The 27,043-nt window shown below is 51.2% G+C and overlaps 1 protein-coding gene across 2 annotated transcripts in view; it reads left to right on the forward strand.

Moving 5' to 3' along the window:
* Positions 1 to 27,043, forward strand: part of PTPRG (protein tyrosine phosphatase receptor type G) — a 637,170-nt gene that overhangs the window by 560,609 nt on the left and 49,518 nt on the right. For both annotated transcript variants that reach the window (XM_016223094.2, XM_087825063.1), the window contains exon 13: positions 7,393 to 7,525. In XM_016223094.2, the coding sequence (XP_016078580.2) occupies positions 7,393 to 7,525 (133 nt within the window). The remainder of the gene's footprint in view (positions 1 to 7,392; positions 7,526 to 27,043) is intronic.

Raw genomic sequence — 27,043 nt, forward strand, 5'->3', positions numbered from 1 at the left:
TGCAACAGTGGTTTAGATAATGTCAGGGCCCGAGAATGATAAAGACACATTTCATGGTCCCTTAAAGAAGCAGCCGCCTTTTCACTTCACACCTGTTGAGGGGCTGCTATCAAAAAACAAAAGTCAGCAAAACAAAATAAGTGTTGGCAAGGATGTGGAAAAATTGGAACCCTTGGGCACTGTTGGTGGGAATGGAGAATGGTGCATTCACTATGGAAAACACTGGTGGTTCCTCAAAAAATTAAAAATAGAACTACCGTATGATCCAGCCGTCTCACTTCTGGGTATATACCCAAAAGAATTGAAAGCAGGGCCTTGAAGAGATATTCGTACACTTATGCTCCTAGCAGCATTATTTGCAGTAGCCAAGGGGTAGAAACAACCCAGATGTCCACTGACATGAATGGACAAACACAACGTGGTCTATACATATAATGGAATATTATTCAACCTTGAAAAAGAACATTCTTGCACATGCTACGGTGTGGATGAACCTTGAGGAAATTACACCAAGTGAAATAAGCCAGTCCCAAAAAGGCAGATATATATGATTCCACTTATTTGAGATGTCCAGAGCAGTGAAAGCCACAGAAAGAAAGTGGAGTGGTGGCAATGGGGGACAGGGACAGGTGGTGTTTATGGAGACAGACTCAGTTTTGCAGATTAAAACATTCTGGAGATTGGTTGCACAACAGTGTGAATATACTTTTCTAAACTGGACTCTTAGAAATGGTTAAAATGGAAAATTTGATGTTTTTAATGGAAAATTTGATGTTTTTACCATAGTTTTTTTAAAAAGCAGCCACCTTAATTCATGGGTATGGGTGGTTTTCCCTCGGATTGCAGTCAAGTTGCCTGCAATCAAACCAGGCCAGAGAGCTATGAGTGTGCAGATTGTCCCTCTGGATGTGTCTCAAAAAGGAAAAGAGCCCTGCTTTCTCCTCTCCAGCTAGTGGCCTGCCGGCACCAAGCTCCTTTTCCTCTTGACAGCATCGGGGCGGCTGTCCCGCAGCGGAAGCTGCGCCCTCACCGCGGGCTGGGCAGCCTTTCAGATGGGCCCATCTGACGCACCGCCGCCTGTAGCATTTATAGTACATTGTACTCCGTTTTTATTTGCTTCTACTGGGATGAGAGCCAAGCCAGTAAAAGGCAAACAGCATTAATTCAGTGATGACATATGCCACTGAAAACTGTTTTTCTTTTCTTTTTTTTAAAAATTTTTAAAAGGCAGAATGGAGGCACTTGACTCAGATTCTGCTGGATTCTGACATAAAACCTGGGGGAAGAAAAGCTGTGTGTCTGGAGGAGGGTGGTCATCGCACCTTGTCACCGCCCCCGCCCAGGCTCACGGAGGGTTAGCTGGCGCCTCGCTCCCAGTTCATTTGGAAGACGCTTCTGAGGCTCCCGGTCCCCCCGGCCTCGCGTCTTCTGACCACCTCCCCACCTAGCAGCCCTCTCATCTGCCCCTCCCTCTGTGGGGGCCGCGGGGTGGACCTCGTGACCCCCTCCCACTTCATCCTCACACGCAAACCAGCAAGATGCAGCTCTGGGAAGAGTAAGAGAAACGTCCCGATTCACCAGTTCACCGAGGGCAATACCCACGTCACACCCATGCAGTGACAGTGTGGTTGGTTTCTGATTGGTTGAAAGGTAAAACCTCTTTGAAAATCAATACTGAATTAGGAAAGCTTTGTTATACAGAAACGGCCTCTTTTCTTGAGCCAGGTTTGTGACTTCAGGACCTTGATTTTTGCTTTTGATTATGAGGCCTTTTGAAAAGACCCACGTTCGTGTTGTTCTGCCGACTCCCTGGTCTGAGTGCCACCCTGCGGCCCCAAGTCAGACTGGCTGGAGTGAGCTGGCAGCTGGAGTCGGGGGTGGGGAAGCAGGTCTGGTGTGTGACACTGGGGAGCGGTGAGGACTGCGGTGAACTGGTGACACACACCTTGTGTGGAGAGTGCTGCTGGGTCCCATTCATGTTACCCCCCCGGCAACTCAGGCCTGTTAGCAACCTGAACATTTCCGGTAGGCGATTCGATTCCACTGCTGATTTTTATGTGAACTCTATTGCTTTTTAAGTGTTGGCAGCCCGCTAACAGTTTAGTAATAATTGCAGGGGAGGGGACCAAGCCAGACACATCTGTGGGCTACTAGTCCACACAGCCCACGGCAGCAGGAGTCGGAGGGCTGATCGTGCTGGGAAAGCCGAGCCCGCTGGATAAATCAGAGATGGAGACAGGAGGCTGCATTAGCTCATTCTGGTGTCGGGACTGGGGGCCTCCCAGAGCGAAGGGAACCTCCAGTGACTGGGCATCAGGTACTCCTGGAGCTTTCAGGAGCAGCTGGGTTACAAGTGAAGCTAAGAGAAAGCAAGGTGCTGCTCACAGGCAGGAGCGTCTGTTTTATCACCCTGTCAGCACTTGCTTGGTTCCCCTGAAAGGAAGAGAAACGAACTTTCTCTGGCACCTCCTCTGGGTCAGGTCAGGGGGGCCTTGTGCGCACACGACCTGTGCAGCCCCAGAGCCCTGCGCTCAGGCCCTGCGCTTGCTTCCATGCTCTCCTCCTGTCGCCATCTAGAAACTCTAGTAATTTTTTAACAAGAGGACAGTGATTTGATTTTGCATCTGGTCCTGTAAATTATGTAGCCATAATCTACAGTCAGCTTCCAATGGATTATCTTATTTAATCCTTGTAAGTCCCCTGAGAGATGAGCTTATCATCTGTCTCTCTTGATAGAGGGGAGACCAGAGGCTCAGAGACGGGCAGTCACTTACCTAAAGACACGCAGCTAGAAGGCCTGAGCCGGAATCTGTAGTCAGGTCTGCCTGACTGTGGAGTGCAGGACCGTGGTTGCACTGCAAAGTTTATAGTGTGTTCTGGTCTGGGGACTGAGGGCTCAGGAGGAGAGAGAAAGCTTAGCCAGCCCAGGCGGCTGTTACCTGTTCCTAGTGGTTTCCAGTAGTTTACTTTTTATGACACCTCCCCCTCTGAGGGCCTGCTGGGCCACAGATTGAGCCAGGCAGCAGGACAGGCGCTTTTTCTGAAGGAGGCAAGTGTGTTGTGCTGAGTCTGCGCACAGACTCTGAGGTCCTGGCCCCTCGTAGAAGTCTCCTCACCTGCAGCCCCGGCGCTCAATGCCCAGCAGGTCTGAGGTCCTGTGTGATTGCCTTGCGTGCACCGGTGCTGTGCTAGGCTGCTGATGGTGATGGTTAGCGATGCTGTGGGTGGTGCAGTGATGACAGTCACAGTGGACGGCATTAACCAGGGGCTTGGGTGCTGGGCAGCATTCTGAGTGTTTTGTATGTACTCACTCATGCAATGCCCTCGACCCTAAGATGTAGTAGGCGATGCTGTTATCTCCATTTACAAGTGAGGAAGAACCAAGGCACAGAGAGGTTAAGCAACTTGCCTGAAGTTGTGTAGCTACTAGGAGACAGAGGTCTTCACTTACAGATGGAAGTCAGCCACCCATTTGGAGACCTTACGATAATAAAAGACAATTGAGTGTGGTGTGTGCACTAAGAGAAGTGATGATGATGATGGTATTTACTGAGCCATGGCCTTGGTGCCAGGCTAACCTCTGAGCAGTCTACTCTCACTGAATTTCCCACATGCCTATGAAGTAGGTTCTTTTATCCCATTGTATAGGTGAAGATCTCCAGGCCCAAACTGATATAATTTATTGGTTAAAGGTCACATAGAAAGTGGCAGAACCAGGATTCGAACCTGTGATCTTCACTCTGCCCTTCAGAGGTACCGTAGGCTGGGGCTTGGGGAGGCCCCACAGAGAAGGTAGCACCTGAGCCAGATGGAGGGAGCAGTAGGAGCTTCTGAGGCGGGAAGGGGAAGGCATTCCTGGCAGTGGGATTGGCAGGGACAAAGGCAAAGAGGCGGGACTGTTGCCCAGCATGGTCCCTGGTTGTCTGGGTGTGGCTGGGACACAATGGTGGCAGCAGCGGGACAAGGCAAGGGCCTTGCTGTCCCTGGAGGCAGTGGAAGTCCTCAGGAGGGACAGGAGCCTGTGGGGATACAATGACGTTAGGCTCCCGGTACCATGAAGACAAAATCAATACTGTGAATTTGACAGTGAAACCGACTCTGTTGTGCCCCACATGGAAATCCAGTGGCACTCACCTTTCTGCCTGGCCTTTCTGTAAAAGACCCGGGCAGATCCCACTGCCTGCTTAGTCAAGGTCATCAAACGGCAGTCGGAGTGACTTCCTCAGGTCTCTCGCTCACCCTGCAAGTTGGTGTCGACTTGTGATCTCCACAGAAACCATTGGGGACTATCCAGAGTGGGATTTCAGATGATGTTCACCCCCCACCAAATTCTCACACAAGCACCCGGGCGTGTCAGAAAGACTTCTGACTTGGTGTGACACCTGAGTTTGAGCCTAGCCTTGCCCCAGGCTAGCTGTGACTTCACCCAGACCCTCACCCTCTGCAGACCTTCAGTTCCTCCTCCCATAGTGATTAGTCCACATCGACAGTTCAGTCTTATCTGCTGAAACTCTGAGACTCTAATGGAGGCTTTACCCTCACTCTCTGGGAGAGGAACAGACATGACCAACGCATGGGGTTTCAGGGACCAGGTAATAAGCCATTCACCCTCCCAAAGCCCCTCTGAGGCCCAGATGCTGGAGTGGCCACTGTGGACTGGTTTAGGGTGGCAGAAATCCCACAGAGCTGCTGTTTCCAGTGACTGTGTAGAGATGTCAATGTAAAGGGACTGTTTTGGCCAAGAGTCCTTCTCAGTGGTGAGATGAGCAGGACGTGGAGTTTGCACTCTGCCGCCTCCCCTTCCTGTCTGTCCTGTAGTAGCCCAGGCTGGAATCCCTTTCTGTAGGGAGGTGGGGAGAGAAAGACGACACTGGGAGTCCCTCTAGAACACGGGCCTCCCAGGGTGGATTCTGAGCTCATTGGACACTTGGCCTATTTCGTCAACCCTCCTGCCCTATTTTCCATTAGCAGGAGCTGCAGGTCTTTGAGGTACTTGCCTGGCTGGGCTGCCCCCTGCTGGAGCCCTGCAAATTATTCTCATTTGCAACTGACTCCTCTGGCCAGTCCCCAGAGCTTTGCTATCAAAGCTTTATGTGAAGGGAGAGAACGCACATCTGATCCTTGTCTGCCTTGGTTTGCAATCCTGCAGAAGTTTCCATTGCCCTTGGGACTAAAACCTGTTCTTAATTCAGCCAACAAAGCCCTGGCTGATGAGGCCTCTGACTCTCCAGCTTGGTCCCCTCCCCGTTGTTCTCATCGCCCACCGCTTTAGTGCTCTCTGTCCCGAACACGTCCTTCCTGCACTTGGCCTGGCTCACACCCAGGTCTCACCCTAATGTCAGGGAGTTTGCATTCAAGGTCGAGATCAAACTGCTGTCGGAGTGACTCCCTCCAGAATCCCTGCGCTAAGACAGCCATTCCCCCCTTCCCTTTATTCTAATTACTTGTTCCTGTGTCTGCCTCTCTGCCGGAGCCTGCCGGCAGTCGAGCAGTAACCTGATTGAGGGGGTGAGGATTGGAAAAGAAAGACAAGAGACAGGATGGGATCGGGAGGGCTTCAGTACGTGACTGAGCCCCGAGTTTATTTTTCAGCTTGTAATTATAGCGCATTCAGTAAGGCAGCGGTTTAATCAGTAACCTTTGTCCCATGTATGTTCCCCACCTAGCTCTTTGTTCTCATGCATACATCACTGGTAGCCCTGTTCCTTGTTCTCGTACATACATCATTGGCAGCTGGGACATGCTGCACTTCTAACCCGGCCACGGTTCCTGGACCAAGGTACCTCCTCATGCAAGCATTGTTGATATTGGCCCCATGCTGAGCTACTCCTCATACAAGCATTGTTAATCTTAAGCTTAGCCAAGTCCCTAAGGAGGGGGAGCGGGGGGAGCAGGGCGAGTGCTAGCACCGCTGCCCACCACTCGGGTCAATGCCTCAGAGATTTCTCTCTCGATGACACTAGGGCAAGCGGGCCTCCCGGGTCTTTCTCCCTGGGCAGCACCTCGCCCGGCGGGTCCTTCCCGGGGGGAGTCCCGCCGGCTCCCCACACCTCTCCCCCTTTAAGTGGTTCATACCCCTCCCCCTGCCTAGCATAGGGTGTTTCTGGAGGATCCCCAGCCCCTAGCACCATGCCTGGCACATAGTAGGGCTTGGCCAACACAGACAGGCCTTATTTTGTGCGATTTGCTTTATTGAACTTCACAGGTGTTATGCTTTTTACAAATTGAAGGCAAGACTCTCCACCACCCGCAGAAAGATGATGACTCTCTTTATTGTGATACTCGCTTTATTGTGGTGACCTGGACCCGAACCTGTAATGCCTCCGAGGTCTGCCGGTAGCTGTCTAACAACAAACGGTGCAGCTAAGGGTCCCGAGGAAGGGCTGCCACTGTGGAGAATGCTCTGTATAACCATTAAGTTTTCTGCTGTGGCTTAATCGGGCTGTACCTGCCTGCCTGCCTTGTCTGCTTGTCCTCCCTGGGACAGATGTGGCCCTGCCTGTCCCCCAGGGCCCTGCACGAAACAAAGGTGACCAGGACCAGCGATGTTTCAGGGAACCGGTGAACGGCTCTGTGACACACCTCCTTACTCAGCCTTGCCTCTTTAAAATCTGCTCCCAGGGCCACTTCTCTGCTTGGCCCACCTTCTCTCTCTTGGAAACCGGCCTGATTAGCCCTTCCTCGGGTCCATCCGGAGAGGGACTTGCTGGCAGAGCTCTGGCCTCATTTTTGCAGAGCAGGAGGATCCTCGCCGAGCACAGCAGCCTGCCGCCAGCTTCGGATCTTTCCAAGGGCTTCTCCCTGCAGTCACAGTTACCCTTGGCTTTCTCACCACCTACCTCCCATGATTGCCTCTGCTCACCTGTGCTTTTCTCACACCGCACCTCACCACACCTCACCACACCACACCTGAGCTCGATTTGGGCCACCTGGAGATTTCCAGGCACCTACCCCAGGCTACAAGAGAGCAGGTTCTCCCCTGAGGCTCCGGGGCCTTGTGAAGATCCTCGGGCCTGAGACACGGGAAGGAGCTGCCCGGGTAAGAGGCAGTGGTGGCCGGAGGGAACCCTGAGCGGTTCACAGCTCCCCTGTCGGCTGGCTGCTGCTCAGAGGCAGGCATGTGCGGGGGCAGAGCGTCCTGTCCTGTCTTCGGCTGCCTCAGAGCTTTTAGGAGGGTGGGGGTGGGGGTAATGAAATCAGAGGAAACGCTGTAGGGCCCAATTTGAGGAGAAGCAGGATCTCCAGGGATCTGGGTGCTGGGAGCTGATGGCAGCCCTGTGGGTGCCCTGCTGGGCTGGGCTGCCATCCAGACCCTAACCCGAGCAGGACTCTGGGTCCCCTGGCTCCCCTCTCTGCCGGCTGTCCTCTAACTGGCGTGGTCTCTCTCTGCAGCAGAAAAGAACACCTCTGGGATGGCAGGCCGCCCTTCTCCAGGACGGATGGAGTGGATCATCCCGCTGATTGTGGTGTCAGCCTTGACCTTTGTGTGCCTCATCCTCCTCATTGCTGTGCTCGTTTACTGGAGGTGAGTGAGCTGGGCAGGGCCTGGGGGGAGGGGAGGGGGTCTGCTGGAAGCACGCTGCCCTGGGGGGGGCCTGCGGGGAGCAGAACCCGTAGCCCCTTTATTCTGAAAGGTAAGGCAGCTGCAGTGCTGCTTGTATCTGGAAGAAGCTGGTAGGTAGAGCCACTGTTGAGGTCAAGGCACTTACCATGTGCTTCTGGGGGGAAAGTACCCAACGGGCTTATGTTTGAGAACCAGGGAGATCCAGGTTCACATCCCAGCCCTGCTACTTGCTGGATACAATCCCAGTTGCACTTTGAGCTTTAGTGTCTAAACCTGCCAAATGAGTTAATAAGTGTCATAGCATTTCTAGTTTCTCTGAGACAGTGCCTCACTATTATATCCACATAAGAACTCTTCAACCTTCATTTTTTCTATAGCTTATTGCTGAAAATCGAGTGATAGGAACACAGTTAGCATATTATATGGCATTTAATATATGTAAGATAAAAGCAGCTGATAGCCATCCTTATATCACCATTGTCCTGTACCAGTTCTCACTGCTTCCCATAGGAAGCCTGCTTGCTGGCAGCTCCTGCTTAGAAGTTCGGTGTTTTCTCAGTTACCCTCCCAGTCAGTTTTATCTGAGTGAGGCAGGCAGCCCACTTGGTTGGCCTGGCTGCTTTCACCTCTCAGACAAATGTAGAAGGGTTCTGCCCTTTATCAAACAGGCATCGTCAGCGAGGAACAGGTCTTATTTCCATCCCTCCCTGCTTTCTGTTCATTCAGTCCATTTTGAGCCCCTGCTATGGGCCAGACACTCTTCTGGGCCCTGGTGATACAAAATTAAGCAAACTAGACAAAAATCCCTGCTCTCATGGAGCTTACATTTTAGTGAGGGAGACAGGCAGTAAACAAAGCTAGTAAGTAAAATATATAATACCCAAGATGGTGTTAAGTGTGTAATGGAGAAAATGAAATCTGAAAAGGGAGGGGCATGCTAGGGCCTAGGGATGAGTGTTCAGAGTGGTTAAGGAAGGCCTAACTGGCAAGCGATATTTGAGCAGAGACCTAGAGGAGAAGGGAAATGTGTTCCACCTGGGACGAGTTGCAAGCAGCGGAAACAGCAGGTGCAAAGGCCCTGAGGCAGGAGCCTGCCTGGCATGTTCGAGGAATAGCAGCGGATCAGTGTGGCTGGAGCATGTGAGTATGGGGAGAGTGGTAGGGAAGGGTGTCAGGAAGAAACAAGGTGGAGGGGAGCTGGGTCAAGTATAGCCTTGTGGGCCATTGTAAACACATTGCCTTTTACTCTAAGATAAGTAGGGTTTGGTACACAGAGTGTTGTGATCTGACTTCAGGATTACTTGGCTGCTGGGTTGCAAAGAGACTGAGTTGGACCAGGGGCAGAAGTGGAGAGACCAGTTAGGAGACTACTAAACTAGTCCAAGAAGGAAGTGATGGTGCTTAGATGGGGGTAGCAGTGCCGGTGATGGGAATTGACTGAAGATCAACAGAAGCTGCTGACAGATTGATCGTAGGTGCTCGGGTCTGCTTTCAGATAGAACAAGGGAACAGGACCAGGAACAGGAAGGGTCATCTCGGGCTTCCCCAGACATCTAACAGTAACCGTAACACTGTTAATGCTACAGAGCAGCCAGATTATGAGTTGCATTGTGTTTCTGGGTGAGCCTGGGATCGCTAGACTCACCTCTGTAATCCCTTCTCCAAACAAAGTGGTTTATAGACAAGTATTTGGAGCCCATTGGTAAACGGAGGCTGCTATGTGGGTTTAACTGAGCACGTGGAAGCAGAGAAAAGGTCTGCACGAGCAGCTCTCTGCTCTGCTCAGTGCTGTGTGGTTTTAGTCTCAGACCCCCAGGCAGGAGCCAAGGTGCCACAGCTGCCACAGGCTGGGTGACCCTAGTTTAGCAGCCTCAGTGTTAAGAAGTTCATGTTCCAAGCAGTTCTGGCAAAAACCTCAGGTTTGTTCCTGATGGACACACCTTGGTCCCCTGCCCGCCCCAGAACAGATCTCTGGCGGAGCAGGCGAGCAGACCAGGCTGGCCTGAGCGTGCATGCTGACTGCAGACTGCTCATAGGAAGGGGCTGTGAAATGCACTAAAGAGAGCTTCAGGAGCTTCCATTCAAGACGTCATTTTCTAACGAGAAGAATACAACTCTTTGTACTTTGTTCCTTATAGATATGTATATTCAGAGCTTGATTTCAAGTAGCCAGAGCTTTAAACATCATCCAGTACACTCGGCCTGGAGCCTGCCCGGTCCCTAAGGTGCACGCAAGGCGAGTGGAGAATGTGCCCCAGTGCCGAGCACAGGCTGAACTGGCGCTGGCGGCGAGCTGGCCGAGCATGGGAGCAGCCTCGCGGGGCCAGGGACCTTTCTTCTGTCCAGCCTTTTTCTTTTCATTCATGTGAAAGAAGGAAGCATCGGGAGCTCACAGACAAAACTGGTAAATGCAGAAGAGACGTGTGCTTCCCTTTGGCGGAGCAGGTTTGAAGCGGCGACGACAGGGCGTGTCTTCTCCACTGGAGGCCCCTCGAGAGCGGGTGACGGGCGGACGGACGTGACGGAAGCAGAGCGCTGAGGCCGATCCAAGCCGCCTGGCCTGGCGCCCGGGGGTTGAAACCAGCTCGCTGTGGTGGCCGTTCCTACAACAAAGGCTGGCCCTTTGCGGCTACTGCTCTGGTTTCTGAGGGTGTTCGCACAGGGTTGTCAACACTGCAGTTTCATGGTTCGTGAAATAGTAGAAAACGAAACCCAATTTCTCGAGTTGTTTCTCCACTAGCTCCCCTGGTACAATGGTGTTAGTGCTCGCGAGTGTCCTCCGAGCTCTCGTTTAGTACCAGGCCCTGTGCCAAGCATTGGGGTGGCACCATCTCATGTGATTGTTACACAGATCTGTGTGGTAGGGGCTCTTGCTGTCCCCATTTTCAGGTAAGGGAGCAGAAGGTCGTGGAGGTTAAGTGACTTGCCCAGGGTACTGCAGGAGGTGGCGGACCTGGTCTTGACACAGGGCATCCTCGCTCTAGAACACAAAGCTTATTTAATTATCAGGATGTAGGCCTCACACCTACATACTGTGAAGGCTGAGCGTGACTGGTGTTCAGCAAAGTCAGCGGAGTGGGGATCGTGGGCGCGTGGGCCGGTGCCTGATGGTCACGTTCACCTGCTTGCTTTGACCAGCGCAGGGAAGGGAGGGAACATTTGTTGGATGCCAGCTGTGAGCTAAGCAGTGTGCGGAGTTCTCATCCTGTGTTGGTCCCATTTCTGTTGCAATTAACAAACATCTATTTAAAACTGTCATAACCCCAAGAAGGAAAAAAAGTGTGATTCATGGAATTAAAAAGTTCAGGAGCCTCAGGCACAGATGGACTCAGGAGCTGGCACAAGGGCAGCAGGACTCTGGCCGTCTCTGTTTTCTGTCTCAGCCTCTGGGACCTGCTTTCTGTGTGGTCTGCTCTGCCAGGCAGGCCCGCTGTTCCCACCTGGTGCCCCCAGCCCCTGTTGGATTTAAATGCCCCCATCCCGGTGGAAAGGGAATTCATCTCCAGATGTTCCAGTTAATGTCGAGGTGATGTCTCTTAGGACTGACTCAGGTTGTTTGTCCATCCAGGGCCCTCTGGTGGGCAGAGGGACTGAAGACTCTTGTCAGGCCTGAGTCTTGTATTTAACTCCAGAGCACAGAAGGGAGGTCACCGCCGTCAGCACCACATGCGCTGAAGCTGGATAAGGGGTGGTTTCCCAAAGGGACCACCAAGGACCGGAAAGAGGTACTAGGCAGGCAGACATGGTTCTGTCCCCTCTAAAATAGGCTGGCACATTGGATCAGGAGGGAAGGGATTTCCACTAGGAAATGAAAGTCCCACTTGGCTAGCAGGGAAATGCACGCGTGAACAGTGGGAAAGAAACGAGGGGCCTGCGAGCTCAGCGCGGCCAGCCTCAGGTCCCTGCTAGGACGCTGGTGTCCTGCGTGGGCTGTGGACTGGAAAAGCCGGGGTCGCTCGCAGTCCCATCCCAACTGCAGGTCAGAGTGCAGGGAGCAGTCTGAAGTGTTCTGTTGTATAAAAGCTGTTTCTCCTGCCGCATGGGCGTTGGACCCCCTGCAGATCCTACTGCTCACCTGGTGCTTAGGAGCGCCTGCCCACCGCCGTGGTAGGCCGGTGACTCGGGGTGAGGGTCTTTCCTTCAAGCCCTCAGTCCAGTGGCAGAGGCAGTGGAGTCGATACGATAGGCTGTGGAGCGGGTTTGAAAGGAGAAAGTCCAGGTTGCTGTGACCGCGCACAGGGCCCAGGAAAGCTCCCTGGAGGGTCCTGAGGCCCAGGAGCCAGTGCGGGGGATGTGGAGGCAGGGTCTGGAGAGGGAGAGCCTGGCCTAGTGTGAGCAAGTGTATGTGGTAGTGTCACAGGAGCAAGTCTGAGGACAGCAGGTGCTGGGTCCTGAAGGCCACAGATGCCACCTGCAGGGATATGGGCTTATCCGTAGGACAGTGAAAAGGCATTGAAGGAGCCAAGGCTGCTGGAGGGCAAGACAAGGAGAACTGTGTGTGTGAAGGAGGCCCACGGACCAGGGTCGGACAGCCTGGGTCCGGAGCCCAGCTCCCCGCTCACTTACTACCTTGGTCACCTTAGAACACGTGTTAACAGGACGCAGTCATCCCCAGAGGGCAAAATGGGCTCCTGGGAGGTGAAAAACTCTTTCTGTGTATAAAGCACAGATACACACAGATGTCGAGTTTGTGACTGGCACTAAAATTTCACTGAGAGGTGGCAGTTAGGGGGGAAAAAATGTCTATGAGAGCCCCTTGAAGAGGTGCCAATGGAAAACCCAGTTGGGAAACAGCGCCTTAGACAAGGCGCCTCCGTCACCTGCAGCTCTCACCCGCAGAATGGAGTTAAGTGCACCTTTGGGTTCCTGTGCGGTTACGCCTGAGCTTTGGGAAATGCTCACCCCAGTGCTTGGCCTGCATTGGTAGGTGTGGTATTATCCCTGACTGCAGAGAAAATTATAAATGTAATTCTCGTGTGGCTAGAAAGTCTTTAATAAAGGAAAATCCGAGGCGCGGCTCTAAATGAATGTGTCCCTTAAATGTAGTCAGGTCGTAAGCTGTACCCAATCTCCACTGCTTAAAACGCTGGCTTGGAAGTAACTTTTGAAATTTTTTTCTAGAATTCATTCTTTTGAATGATCTAAGCTGTGTAAAGTATTATCCTATAAATAGTTAAAAGTTATTTGTTTGGAGCTAAATATAATATAAATGTAGGTGAACCAACTGAGCAGAAGCACTTTGGGCCAAAAAAGGAAAGCTAATGACATTGTTTTGGGTGATGCTCCCAGTGGGCCAGAGGAGCACATCCCTCAGTCATTAGGCTGAAGACGTGACCTGCCCCCGCCCTCACCTCCCTCCCGAGACAACTTTGAAGCCCAGTGGCCAGCTTCATGGACTTGGGGCTGACTATAAGTTTCATTAGCTGCTGCGGCAGACACACCCCAGTACCCCAGTGGCCTCACAACTCGGAGTTTATTCGTCACCCACGGAAGTCTGATGGGGTCGGGCAGCCGTCCTCCACGTGTGACTTTCTGGAGCACGTGTCTTCCGAGTTGCTGCAGCAGGAGGCACCCAGCTCTTACTTTCATGGCACAGAAGTGGAATCCTTCAGTTCCACTCGCTCCCCATGGGCCAGAGCCGGTCACACAGCCCTAAGGACACAGGGTAAGGCGGAAGCACACGGGAATTCTGCAGCCACTGCCAGAGTCTCCTGAAATATCCAGACCCATTGGTGCCATTTGGTTGAGTATGTTCCTGAGAGGGACACCTTTGGAAGATGGTCCGTTTTTAGTCTCGTTTTTTTTCACATTTGGCCAGAACAGGTAGAGACCTCGGATTTTTTTGTCAACTGAAAGATATACAGAGGCCCATGAGGGACGACTTGAGCAGTGTTTTTACAGGCAGCAGCATGGGTTCGTGGGAGAAGTTTATTTTAAAATATTGCTAGCCGAGGTGTTGCAGGGAGGATGCTGTAGCTCTCTCTCGATGCTCCTCACAGGGGTGTCTGAAAGAGACGTAGGAACCGAGCCCACAACAATGCAGAAGTTGCTAGGAAGAAATGCATGCAGAGTGTTGGGGGCAAGGGCCAGGGTTGTGGGGCAGCTAGTGAAGATAAAATTAATGAAAATCAGCTGACAGTGAGAGCTTGCCTGCTTTTGTAGATCACACCTGTGTCCGCCTTTCACCGATCGCATTCCGTGTCAGCCCTGCGGTGGTTCAGAGCTATAGTAGTTACACTGAAATGAGGGAAAAGAAACCAATTTCATAGTTGTGGCAGTGTGTCCTTTTGGCCATGCGACTCAAGATGGTAAAAAAACACACCTTTGAATGACTGCCCTGGGAAGTACATTCCCAGAGCCTGGCTCCCCTGCCATACGCAGGACGAGCTGCTCTGCGCACTAATGTGCTGGTGTTCCTGAGATGACTGGACTAGCACAGTGACAGCCGTGCACAAGGGGACGTTTTGGGGAAGGCTTCCTTTTGATCCGCACAGTTTGCGGTAGATGCTGGGAGAAGTGCTGTGGGCAGGGTGTCCAGTCCACGTGGTAGGACACGCAGGTCGTTTACTTACTGACTTGTTCCGGGGGACAGCTCGGCGACTGTGAGCGAGACAGGAGCGTCCGCTTAAAACTGTGAGTACTGCGAAGACATTTTTAACTTGGGTGGGTTTTTATTTGTAGCCTTGAGGAAAGCTTTGAACGTAGTCCTCTCTGATCAGCAGAGTCTCACCCCTGAGATTTTATGTGTCTGGAGGCCTACTAGCCAAGACTCTGTTATTGAGTATCTGTCTTACCAGACATGTGCTGAGCACACTGCATTCCCACCCGATCAGCATTCAGATCCTAGGAGTTATAACCTCCATTTGGCAGATCCGAAAACGGGGGCTTGGTGACATGCCCAAGCCGGAGGGTTCGTGTTTGGTGGATCCTGGATTTGAAGCCAGCCAATTTGCCCGCGTAGCCCACTGTCTTAACCCTGGCATTGTTTTGCCCGGATGAGCGGCATGCCCGCGAGCATTTACTTCCTCCCACAGCCAGCTTCTGTAGCACTTGTGTGTCCAAGGATCCTGTGGTTTGGAATTGCCAACGTTTATGGGAGAAAACTTCAGAGGACCAGCTATATGTTCGGGTGTTTTAGAAGCTGAATAGATTTCGATGTCAAGTAATATGATCTGTTTGTTCTTAGTCCCAGCTGTTCAGTGCTGGTTCCCTTGAGGACAAATTGGGTGTCTTACTGACCATAATGCTAGCTTAGGAAAGAACTTTCTGGAAAGATAGAGCAGCTGTGCCCCTCAGACTCAGATGGAGCTGAACTAACTGCACAGACTCGGGCGCAGAAAAGTAGAAACTCTAAGTGGGAACTGTAACGTCTGACGCAGGTTTGTTAAAGTTTGGTCCTAGAGGAAGCTCTGACTGAGAAATGCATGTCCCCACTCAGCACATGACCGCGCCATCAGCAAATTCTGTAGTAAATTAGTCGATACCAGCTTAGCTTCAGAGGCAGATAGAAAAAGGAGCCTCTTTGACTCCCCTCTTTTGCCGTGTGTTGGTGTCTCCTCATTAAGAATGCTGTTCACGCAGACGAGTGAGTTTTGTTACAGTGCCATTTTTTTCTCTCCTGGATGTTCAGTGGGAGACAGTAAAATACGAAGGGGTGCAGACTGCATATGGGGGGGCTTGTGTTAGCATAATGAAGGCTCCAGCGAGCAGAGGGGGGCATGTGAAAGTCGCGTGTGGGCATGTGCTAGCGCCCCTCTCGCTCGCTCGCAAATGACTGACCACAGTGCCCCGGTGGCGCTCGGCTCCCGCCTGTGCTCCCACGGCAGCAGCGGCGACACTCGGAGCTGCTGCGGCCGGGCTCACTCTCCGCCCATCTGCTCCAGCAGCTGACACTCCAGCTTACTCGGTGGGGACCGGGTTTGGTTCAGACACGTGTTCCCCTCCCCCCAGCAAAGCCACAGAGGAGACAGGTGCAGTAGGAATGACTTCTCCATGCAGGTGACTGTGAACAGCTGGCAAAGCGGAAACATCACTAATCACAACGGCCCACAAGGGTAAAATTAATCCAAAGCCCTCGTCACGTTACTCAGACAGCCGGGTGTGAGAGCCAAGGCAGCGGGACTGCACCGCCTTCTTCCCAGCAGGGAAATGACGTGCCCAGGGTCACACACCTGGCCTATTTTGGGGGCACTCGCACCCACGGTTCGGTTCGGTTCGGTTCGGTTTGGTTTGGTTGACTAAGACCCTCCACGCTGACCCGGTTACTCCTCCCTTTGCTCAGTCATTCGGAGACGTTTCTTAGCCGTCCCGTTTGTGCAGCCAGTGGGGCCTCCGTGAGGAGACCGGCTTCCTGTCTACAAGGAGCTGGCAGCTCACGGGGGAGACGAGCAGGTAAACCGCGGTTATCCCAAATGGAGATCAAAAACTGGTGGCCTCCAGGCCTGTTTTATTTGATTGACATTGTTTTTAAAAATCGGAGGATTTTACATAAAACCCCAGCTGTGTGGGTTCTGGTGGTAAATTGGGAGAGCTGGCAACTCTGTTCTCGCATCCCGTCCCTGTGGCACCGGAGGGCTGGCTGCAGTGCACCGAGGTGGCCCTTTTCCGGGGCAGCCCCTGTCGACAGTGGGCCATCTCTGCCCTCCCGGCGTCCCTGCCTGCCCCCCTCTGTGGGCAGTTAAATTCCAGTCACAGTGGGGGGTGGTGACAATCAGACTGCTCTGGGAGGGAGTCTGCCCACCTCGGGGCAGAGGGACCTGTGTCCGAGCTGACCCAGAGTCGCGGTGGGCTCAGGAGTGTCGGGGAGAGAACGCCCGCACACTGCCCTTTATGCAGAATGAAGTCCGCTCTGACAGGTGGAGTCGGATTCTTCCCAGGGGCTCCTGCCTGTGGAGAGGAGCTGGGTCAGGCCCAGCCGCTCCTGCGAGGGCGGGAATAAGAAACGGAAGGTAGGTTCATGTGCGGCTTTTCTCAAGTCTAGAACAGTCGGAGCTTTCAGTCATATTTTTTGGTGGTTTTGTGTGATCACCTTTATCTTTGCCTCAAACAGACTATTCACAGAACCACAGGTATTCCGGCATCATTTTTTCTTTTAAAACCGGTGAGGGACCTGACACTCCTCTCTTTCTGTGGCTGCATTTCAATAATTTTGTAATCATTGGGGATGATTTTTACAGTTCAGCTCTTCCAAACCTGACAGAGAGCCAGTGGGGAGAGCTAAGGTGCATTTCCTGATGTCAAAACGTGGCTTGTCTCGGTTCAACTTCAGATGATTGCCGCCGTCTTTCTCTGCGACGCCGAAAGGCGGGGGGGGGGGGGGGGGAGCCTTGGTTTCCCGAGCTGTGCCTGGAGGTGGGCACCTTTCCTCCTTTCCCCTGCAGCCATGTGCTGGGAGGTCTGGGCAAGTGGCTGCTGATGCCACCGATCCCAGACAACTTTTTGCTCAATAACTGTTTCCCAAATGGCTACTCTGGGGCCTTTCAAAATGCAAGAGAACTGTCAGTTGTTATAGTAACCGGCCCCCTGCTGCCGCGTTGGCCCTGAGATACCAGTCACAGCTCTTGGAACAGGCTAACGTGTAGTCATTAGACAAGAGCAGGGACAGAGTCGCTGTTAAAGGTTGCCACTTAAACATATTCCACGACATTTAAAAGACGGACTGGTTCTGGGAAGGAAGAAGTGAATGGACACGTTTTCAAACCTAGCTCACTTCTCAGGAAACGCAGACCCCGCATATGCTCGTTCAGTGCCCATAACCAACACCTTCCTTTGGGTTTCTTAGAATGAGATGCCCTCTCTCCCGGGACTCCTGTCTGTGGTGGGTTTGCTCTGGTAGCCCCTCGATTATTCGAGGTATTAGTTATTGGTTTGCTGGCATTTGCTTCTCTGCAAAGTGTTGTCAGTCTACGGGTGGGAGTTTTAAGCACCTGTGATTGTGTGTGAGGGAAAACTGCGGAGATGCCGGCTCCGCTCCAAAATTCCCGCAACAGTGAATCTGGCAGGATTCGGAGTAGGGCTAAGGGTTGAGAAGAAGTCTAAATATTTTAGGAAGCTGCAAATTTCAAGTTTTTATGAAAATTTGCAAAAACACTCCAACACACTCGTGATTCCTTCCGATCAATGTTTGTAGCCGCACTGAGCGTGTTCGCGTGTGTGGGGGACAGTTGTAGTTCCCGAATGTGCTCAACAGAGGGAGACAAGAAGTCCTGGTACAGCGCTCCCCTGGCCCGCTCCTGCTCGGCAGTCAGGCTCCAGGTTAGGATTTCTCCCCACGCGGTTCCTGTGCCAAGTGCTTTTACCCAGTGTGGGGACTAATAATTAGCAAAATAAAGGAAGGCCTGGGCCAAGGAAGGAGAAACACTTAACCGCTAAGAATTAGAGGATGCTCATTCCTAAAGTAAGGAGCCCCCAAGTCCTTCAGGGAGCCCCGGTGTTCTTGGGAATCGCACCCCCGAACGCGGAGCTCTGTGCGGGATTCATCAGAGCTGCCCCAAAAGAGACCCTCCACGTAGCCCTGTTTGTCTTTGGGGTTCTGTGGACGGAGTTTGGGAATCACAGGTCATGTCAGTGTGAAATCCTAGAGCCCAGGTGCTTAGGGGTTCAAATAAAATTAAACGCTTGTTCTTGTGACAAAAGGGGGCATCCCTCGAATGCTGGAGCCAAGTCTCAGCTGCAACAGTTAAGTTTTAAGGGGAGACTAAATATCAGACTCGGTGACTCGTGCTAACGTAACAGCAGCTGCCCGCCGCCCTTCTCTCGCCGCCTCTCCCAGCCTCCCACAGTCCATGTCGAGAGGTGGGAAAGTGCCCAGCAGTGAGAGGAAAGCGTGGCCACAGGACTGACGTCAGAGGCGGAGAAATGCGTGGCAGAAGGTTCGGAAGGTGCCACTGGACGCCTGCTCAGCTCTGTGCATTCCGGTGGTATTTCCAGCCGTCCTGTTGGCCAGGACAGCATGTCAGAGGTGGAAAGACAGGTGGACGCGTGAGAAGGGTCTTTGTTGGGTCTGCGACCCTGTAACCTGCTAACACTGCGTGATACAGGTTTCCACGTGTACAGACGGCTCTTTAAGAGCAGTTCCCGTTTTGTGTTTCTTACCTCAGCATAAAACGCTTTCGTAAAAGCAGCACATCTGTGTGCCAGCTTTCTTTGGAGAACGTACGAGAGGCGGCCGGCGAGGGGGGCCTGCGAGGCGGGAGGGAGGCGTTTGCTGGAACTGATGGCCAACTGAAAGCACTGTCTTCTACAGCTGTTGTCTTTTTTGTTTTGTTTGTTTTGTTCATTTAGAGGGTGTAACAAAGTAAAGGCGAAGGGCTTTCCCAGACGTTTCCGTGAAGTGCCTTCTTCTGGGGAGAGAGGAGAGCAGGGGAGCAGGTGAGGGGCAGTCAGGCCTCGGGGCGGGGCGTCTCTGCTGGGGCTGGCTGGCGGGGTTTTTGCTTTGTTGCCATGGGGATTACAGTCCTCTAGACCGCACATGCTCAGACTCACCTGTCTCTAACCCACCCAGCCCCAGAGTCAGACTTGCAAATGCCAGTGCAGCTTGGGGGTAGCGGGTACCAGTGGAAGTTTGTGCTGTGCGTGCTTGCTTTGCTTTATTTTGCCATTTCGGGGGCATTTTTTGTTTCTAAAGTACATAATGGGGGTGTTCCTTGTTTGTTTGTATGTCTGTTGCATCCATTTTCTTTTCAAAATTTCAGATGTTTGCATGTTTGGAAGTTAAAAAAAAACATTATGCATGCATTTAGCTGTACAAGCAAAAAATACCCTTTAGAAACCTAAGTTTATAGGGACATTAGGAAAGGAGTAGAAAGGTAAGAGTGAAGCGAGCAAATGGGGATGTCGTGTATTTTCCCATAAAAATAAAATAAAGGCGCATGTTTTGGGTAGCTTGACTGCTTGGAAAAATGACTGTCCTGGAAAATTTATACTAAACCTTTAGAAGTCGTGATTGTGCAGTCCTGGTGGCCACACCGGAGCCTCTGGATGAGATTTCTGTAGGGCTTATCTAGGCAAACTTCAAATATTAAATATGGTAATTAATATTTTAATGTTTAATTGCCAGTTAAGGTAATTTACTAATTGACATTGTGAGTAATCCCTTATTACTTACTTTCAATGATCCAATTGGTAGGATTTATATTAAAATTTTTACATGGAATGATCTGTCTCCATGTAAAATCTGTAGGTGAATCAGATAATTGGTGACATTTTGACTGTCCATGCACTAAATCATGTCTGCCTGTGAGATCGTACCAGACTTATGGAAGGTTAATGAGAAACTCTCTGATCTATCTTCTTTTAAGCTGCACGGTGCAATTTTGGCCTTGCAGGGAAAGGCAGTAACCACCGACGCTGGTAATGCCATTCTTCTTTCTATGACCTCTTTGTACTTATTGAAGTCTTCAATTTCTCATCCGTTTTCAAAGCTCCGAGGGTGAACGCTGAAATAGAAACCCTCTGTATAGCTTTAGACTCAAAGATCTTAGGAGAGAACCTTGGACATCACTTCAATGCCTAACTTTCATGCCTAGTCTGTTACAAATATGAGTTTTTTACTGTAACTCAAAAAAGCCTCATGCACAGCACAAAGACAGTCACACACCCAATTTCTAAGTACTCTCCGGAAATGATACCTTAGCCATGGGCTGTGTTAACTAATTTATGTGCTTGGCCCAAAAGCAGGAGTGGGCTTGTTATAGACATATTCTCTGTCCTGAGGGGGGCTGTATTTTGTTACAGGGCACTCAGTCCCCCTGGCATCTTTCCTACCTCTGAGAGCCAGAGGCTTGGGGGAAGCACATTCAGTTTCACGTGGGTCTAGAACTCAAGAACCATCTCGGGAAGCTATAAGTGTTTATGGGACCCACCTAATTGTGAATCACGTAATTTACTTTTTTAATGTAGTGGCTAAGACACAGACTGGGAGACATGGGATCTAGCTGCGGTTCTTCTGGCTCTGTGACCTGGAGCAACTTACTGAACCCCTCTGGGCCTCAGTTTCCTCATCTAGGAAATGGGTCTAATAATAGTTCCTTCTCATGGGTTGTTGTGAAGATTAAGTGAGGTCGTATATGTAAAATGCTGGGTGTGGGATAGATGACCCCACTGAGAGGTGAGGAAGCGTAGGCTTTGAGAAGTTCCTCACTGGGCCACCAGCAGGCGGTCTGTGTCCTGCGTGGTTCCCCTTCTCCACGTGCTCCAGGGTGAGACGATCCATCCTCAGAGTTTCCAATCTTCCTCGTGCTGGCTGCTCTGCTGTACTCTCTTCCTCTGGAGCCACAGCCCTTACCCTGCTGAGGATTCTGTGTGCTGACAACCGCCAGGCACTTGCCCCTCACCTCCCCCCACTGTACCCCAGGAGCTTCGCCCTCCACTGCTCTGCGAAAAGCCTCCAGGAGGACAGGCAGCCCCCGCCCCCTGCTGGGCGCTGAGGGGGCTGGAGCGTGGGAGGCATCCTCTCTTCCCACCCTCCCTTCCTCTCCAGGTCTGCATCTCCCTCCAAAATGTGACAGAGAACCAAGAGAAGAGCCTCAAAGCCACTTGACTGGCAGCCCTCCAGGCATCTGCAGTGGCTGTTGCCAAGTCCACGCAGTTACCCAAGGGCAGGACCCATCTGCCCCTTTGTCAACCTCGCCTGCCTAACCCTCTCCGGCCGCAGGAGGGCGGGGCTGCAAGGAGCGAGAGCTGATGACCTGCCCAGAGTGCAGAAGAAAAACAATAAAAGTCACACCCAAGTACTTAATTTTCCAAAAAGTTAGCTTTTGAATAGGTAGTACTTGACACAGTTCAAAAATGAAAAAGTTTTAAATTATATTTATATCCCTAGATCTCCACCGCATCACCCACCCAGCCTCCCTGCTCCCTGCCTCCTCTCACATAGGTGACTGCTGCTGCTGGTTGTCTGTTCTTCCAGACATTGTGTGTGTGTGTGTGCGTCTGTGCGCGTGTGCGCATGTGTGTGTGTGCACGTGTGTGTGCACGTGTGTGTGTGTGCACGCGCGCGCACATCCGTGCAAATACAGGGCAGGGCCAAAGCACGTTTACAGTTGCGAGTATGAGAAACAGTATATTCTTATATTATTATTAGTTATTGTATTACTTAACATACGAACAACTGTAAACCTGCTTTCACCCACCCTGTACAAATCCGTCTCCCCTGATCTTTACACGGTACAATACCGCACACACTGCCGCACACTTTCCGTAACACGGTTTTTCTCTGTGCACCTGTAGTCGCGTGTTCATTCCTGCAGGAGCGTGGTGGTCCTCTGTACAGACGTGTTGTGATTTACTTAACCAGTCCCCCGTGGTGGTCATTTTGGTTGTGGGAGCCTTTTGTTATTGCAAACAATACCCTGGTGAATACCCTTATGTGTCATTTTCAAGTAGATAGGTCTCTCTGTGGGGTAAATTCAAGAAATTGGTGGTATCACAAGCTACGTGCACTTTACTTGGGGTGGATGGTGCCACGTTGCCCTCCCGGGCAGGTCACCAGGGTGGCCCTGTCAGCGACGCAGGAGCCTGTCTTTCCCTGTAGCGTCCCCAGCACAGCGCGCTGTCAACTTTGGTGTTTTGCTAACCTCACAGGTGGGAAGTAAAAGGTGCCTTGGTGTAGTTGTCATGTGTTCGCTCTTGATGATGAGGGAGGGAGAGCAGCTCTCATGCTCAGGTCGTTAGTGTTTCTTTGCCTGTAAATTGCTTGTCTTTTGTCCATTCCTCTGCGTTGTTGGTCTGTCATCGAGAGAGACCCATTGTCAGCAGTATGGACTGCAAAAGTTTTTTCCCAGTCTGTGGTTTCCCTTTTAACTATGTTTACGTTGCTGCTTTTATAGAGTCAGGTTTATCCATAGTTTCTTTTCTGGATTCTGTGTCATTAGAAAGTCTTTATTCTGAGGTTACTTTTTCCTTTTAGATACTTTTATGGTTTCAAATTTTAATATTAATTATTTAATCATTTGGAATATAACCTGGTTAATAGTGTGACGTCTGCATCAAGTTTTTCCCCCCAGATGGTCCCAAGTATTTAAAAAGTACTACAATCTGGGGCTGTTCGGAGGAGGCACGTAATCCCTCCTTAAAATAGCACTACGCAAAAGTCTGACTGACTTATTTCAGTCAGTATGTTAATGAAATAAGTAGTTGCCAAACGGCTTTTTACCAGACCATTTTAAGATATAGAGGCTGAATCTTGGGTGCAGTACATAAAATGTGAATTTCCATTTCCTACCAACTGCCTAAAATTAGGAGTTTGTACCATCATGTCCCCATTTACCTCCCCAATAAGTGGGGGGTTGGAGTTGGAGAAGCCTTCCAGCCTCGGTCAGAAATTCAGAGCCCTCCAGGGTCCTGACTGAAGTGTGAGCCGCCCCCCAGAGCCCGGCCTACAAGCCGCCTTTTCTGGGTCACAGCTGGGAGCACTGGGAGCGGCTGTCCGGAGCTCACTGCTTAAAGCAGCCGTCTCATCAGAACGTCCCTGCTCAGGCGCTTGTCTGGCCAAAATGTGGTTCATGAAATGACTTTGCTCTTTTACCTCCTGGGAAGTATGACCAGTACTTCAGTCATTCCTGAAATGCCCGCAGGGATTTCCTGGCAGCTTAATGCTGAGCAAGAAAGTATATTGCCTGAGGCCGCTTATGTGTACATAATGTGTTTTCTCCCACTTTCCTAAGATGCTGATTGCAGGCAGTCTGTATCCTGCAGTAAAGTTCTCACCTGCGGTCAGGTTGCCTCACTGCCCGGCGTAAGGAGAGTGGAATGGGACATGCCTCTACCCGTGAGCCCCAGCACCCCAGTGTTGTCCCCTCATCTGGCCTCTGCACCCTCTCGTGCCACATCCATCTCCAGCCTGATTTTGCTCACTCTCCCTTCCCCCTTTATCTCCTCACGTCTGACGAGCCCATGTGTCCAAGGTCTGACGACCAGATGTCCCAGGACTTCAGCACAGCCCTCATGTGAAATATGCCACTTGACTGTCCCCAAATGCACGTTCATATTTGTCAGGTCACATGTCCCTTTTATGGTTTGGGTCATATGCAGATGAGAAGAGCAGTTCTGAATTCCTCTTTGTAGATGACTCCTTCCTGAAACAGATAGAGATACTGCAAGTACACACTGAGTTCTGTGGACCGTCATTTAACTGACAGTAAAGGAAACTTAACAGCGAGTGAGTGGCTGCACTTAAAAAACCTCAACTCAGAACTCACATTGGGCTCCTGTCCAAGCAGGACCCCGAGTCATTTCAAGCAGTTTCTCCTCTTTGACAAGCCCAGCAAGCCCGGGCTGGGTGGCTCAGTTGGTTAGAGTGTTGTCCACACACCACAAGGTGCGGGTTCAGTTCCAGGTCAGGGCACCTGCCCAGGTTGCAGAGTTGATCCCCGGGCAGGGCATGAGTGGGAGGCAACTCGCCGATGGTTCTCTGTCTCCCCCCTCCCTCCCTCTCCCGCTCCCTCTCCTTTCCTCTCTCTAAAATCAATAAAAATAAAAATAAAAAAGCTCAACAATGCCCACAGCCTTTTCCTTCTATTGTCTTTATCACTTCAGTTTCTCAAAACATTTTGCCCTAATAAACAAGCCACGTCTTCCTAACTCAGCTCAGTCGTCTTCCCTGGAGACGTGGGAGCGTTTTCAGCATCTTTGTAAGCTCTCTCATTCATACATGGCTTACTACAACAGATCCGTTTGCAAAAGTAAGTATTAATGTGGTTTCTGCACTCGACGGCATGAGAATAAATGGGAGTATTAGCGGGCGTGCCATGGTACATCTAAATGAGGGCAGTCTACGAATCAGTTAAGATTGCTTAATTAATATTCAACAGCAGCCCACTGCCCTGTCCTCGTCTGCAGTTAGCATTTTGAGCTGCACAACACTGACAAACTCCTTGTCACCCTGATGTGATTATAAATCATTGAGCTTAATTTGAAGACAGTGACTTGGTTTCTAATCCTTATATCATGAACACTTGGTTATTTCGTCATCAGGGGCTTTCATCAGAGTCTGAACATTGTGTTGTGACCCTGCTCTGGCCCCTGCCCAGCATAGTGATGTCGAGGGCAGTGTCGCCATCGTAAGCCAAGGACCTGGGTGAGGACTGTGTGACATCTCAGGCTCGTCCGAGGGCTGTCCACTTTGACCCACATGCCTGCAGACCTCAGACACCCCGCCTGTGTGCAGGACTGGACGCCCCCTTTGGAGGAGCCTGTTGGATGCACAGCGGTGCTGAGTGGAATTCCAGACATTCCCAATACTCAGTCTTTCTGGGCTCAAGACCAGCACTTTGGTTTTGAAAAGTATCAGCCACCTAAATTATTCCCAGATTCTTGTTGGAGGGGCAGAAAGAGATAGAAGGAAGAATATTGTTAGGACGAACCAGAGTTATCTGAGCAGTTACCTGGAAAACAGGAGAAGCAGAAAGGAGTCTTTGCATAGAAGTTTGGTCACCAGAGGCTTCTGCCTGCAGGGTGTGGCAGATTCCTGGGGGAAGTGAGGAGGGGGTGCAGAGTCGAGAGGTTTCCTGCTTGTCTTTGTTGTTTGCTGTGTTTGAATAGGAAGCCTCTGTAGCCTGAATATTTACTAATACTTAGAAAGCACTGTCAGCAGCTGCGGGGTGTGTGTGTGTGTCAGTCAGCAGGGCCTGTCACGTGCTGGGTCCCGGTGCGGAGCTGTTGATGGCTTCACTGATTTGGGTCGCTATTTACTGCATCCCGACTAAAGGACGTACTCTGACATGTGCTGTGCTTTCTCAAGTGCAGAATTTTTTATTTTGGAAAAGTCTCTCTCCAAAATACCTCCCTATTGAAAGAATGAAAATTACTTTTAGAAATTTCAGTCAAAGACCAAGTAGTCACGGCTGCAAGCATAAAGTGTCCATGGTCTGTAGAAGCCAGACTGGTCCACAGAGGCCACGTTCCTCCCTCAAGGCCTCAGGCGCCCCGGGGCCTGGACCGTCCGTCATGGGTGTGGAGCTGCGGGCCACCGTCCACGCTGATTGATCAGCTGCCCGAGAGGATATGGCACATGACCCTCCTGCCCCCGGTCAGGCCTGTCGTGGAATCTGAAAGCACAGAGCCCAGGTGGTTTTGGAAGGAAGAGCGAATGGGGCCGGCACGGAGAGCTCGTCTCCGTCTCGCTCAGGGCATGTGTGAGGCGCGGAGCTGCGCTGTGTCGGCCCCTCGGCGAGCAGCAGGGGCCCCGCTTGCACCCGGGGCCGGGCTGTCTGAGCAGCGCGCACCTTTTAGCCGCGGGCTCGCGTTCAGTGCGGGAGGTGCCTGCTCTGTGAGAGTCACACGAGAAGTGCTACCAACTCGGGACAACACTCACGTGCCCCGTTTCATTTCACTCCGGCCCATATCACCGCTGGGTCTGAACGGGGGGATTCTCATGCGAACAGGGGGTCTCTCTCGCTCGCATGTGGGAGCGAACGTGGGATGTGACTCGATTTTAGCCCTTCCTCCTTGGGCTGGGTCCAGAAAGCCATCCAACTCGCTAGTTTTCAGATTCGTTCAAGTGGCAGGACACCTGCAATTCAGAACATCATGAACTACCTAATATTGAAGTAAATATTGACAAATCCAATTCCTTTATACAAACTAGAATTTCTTTTGCTGGAAGAAAAGTAGAGCAGTCTGCAAAAGTAGTTTAAAAGGTAGCTTTAGGAGGAAAAGCTTTCATTTGAGAAATGTAAGGTTTTTGGGGGGACCTAAGACTTTTCTTACATATGGGTGGCGGGACACTTGGCTCCAGTTGAGAGAATTCCATCCTGTTTCTAATAACCAAGGTCCTAACGGAAATGGAGCAGACCAGAGTATGTGCAGTACCATTTTTCTTTGTTTTTGAGGTGATTATGTTAACATCCTTGAATTCTTTTTTTAAAATAAGTTCTTGTTGATTTTTAGAGAGAGGAAGGGAGAGGGAGAGAAACACTGATGAGAGAGAAACATCCATCAGCTGCCTCCTGCACGCCCCCTACTGGGGATCAAGCCTGCAACCCGGGCATGTGCCCTGAGTAGGAATCGAACCGGTGACCTCTCGGTGCACAGAATCCGCTCAGCCGAGCCACACCGGCCAGGGCAACATCCTTGAATTCTTAACCACAGATTCCTGTTCCATATGGGCCCTATAAATTCTATGGACACTTTTACGGTGCCTGCCTGCCATTCAAGACTGTCTTATTTCTTTAATGGCTTTCTTGGTGAGAACTGGAGACTCTCAGGAACCATTTTCCCTTTATGACAGTTGTCCTTAACCAGACACAGTGCACGCCAGAATCTGAGGAAATTTTCTAGAATACACAGGCCTGTTCCCTACCCTGGACCTGCTCTAGAATCACCAGGAGTGGGGCTCATAGAGCCTGGGTATTTTTTTAATTTTCAAAATTTTTAAATTATAGTTGACATTTAACACTATTCTGTATTAGCTTCAGGTGCACAGCAAAGTGGTTAGAAAACCATGGACTGTCCAGAGGGGTCCCCCCACTACTTCAGGTA

Source organism: Miniopterus natalensis, chromosome 15 (assembly GCF_054644295.1).
Source record: "Miniopterus natalensis isolate mMinNat1 chromosome 15, mMinNat1.hap1, whole genome shotgun sequence".
In the NCBI taxonomy this organism is placed as follows: domain Eukaryota; kingdom Metazoa; phylum Chordata; class Mammalia; order Chiroptera; family Miniopteridae; genus Miniopterus; species Miniopterus natalensis.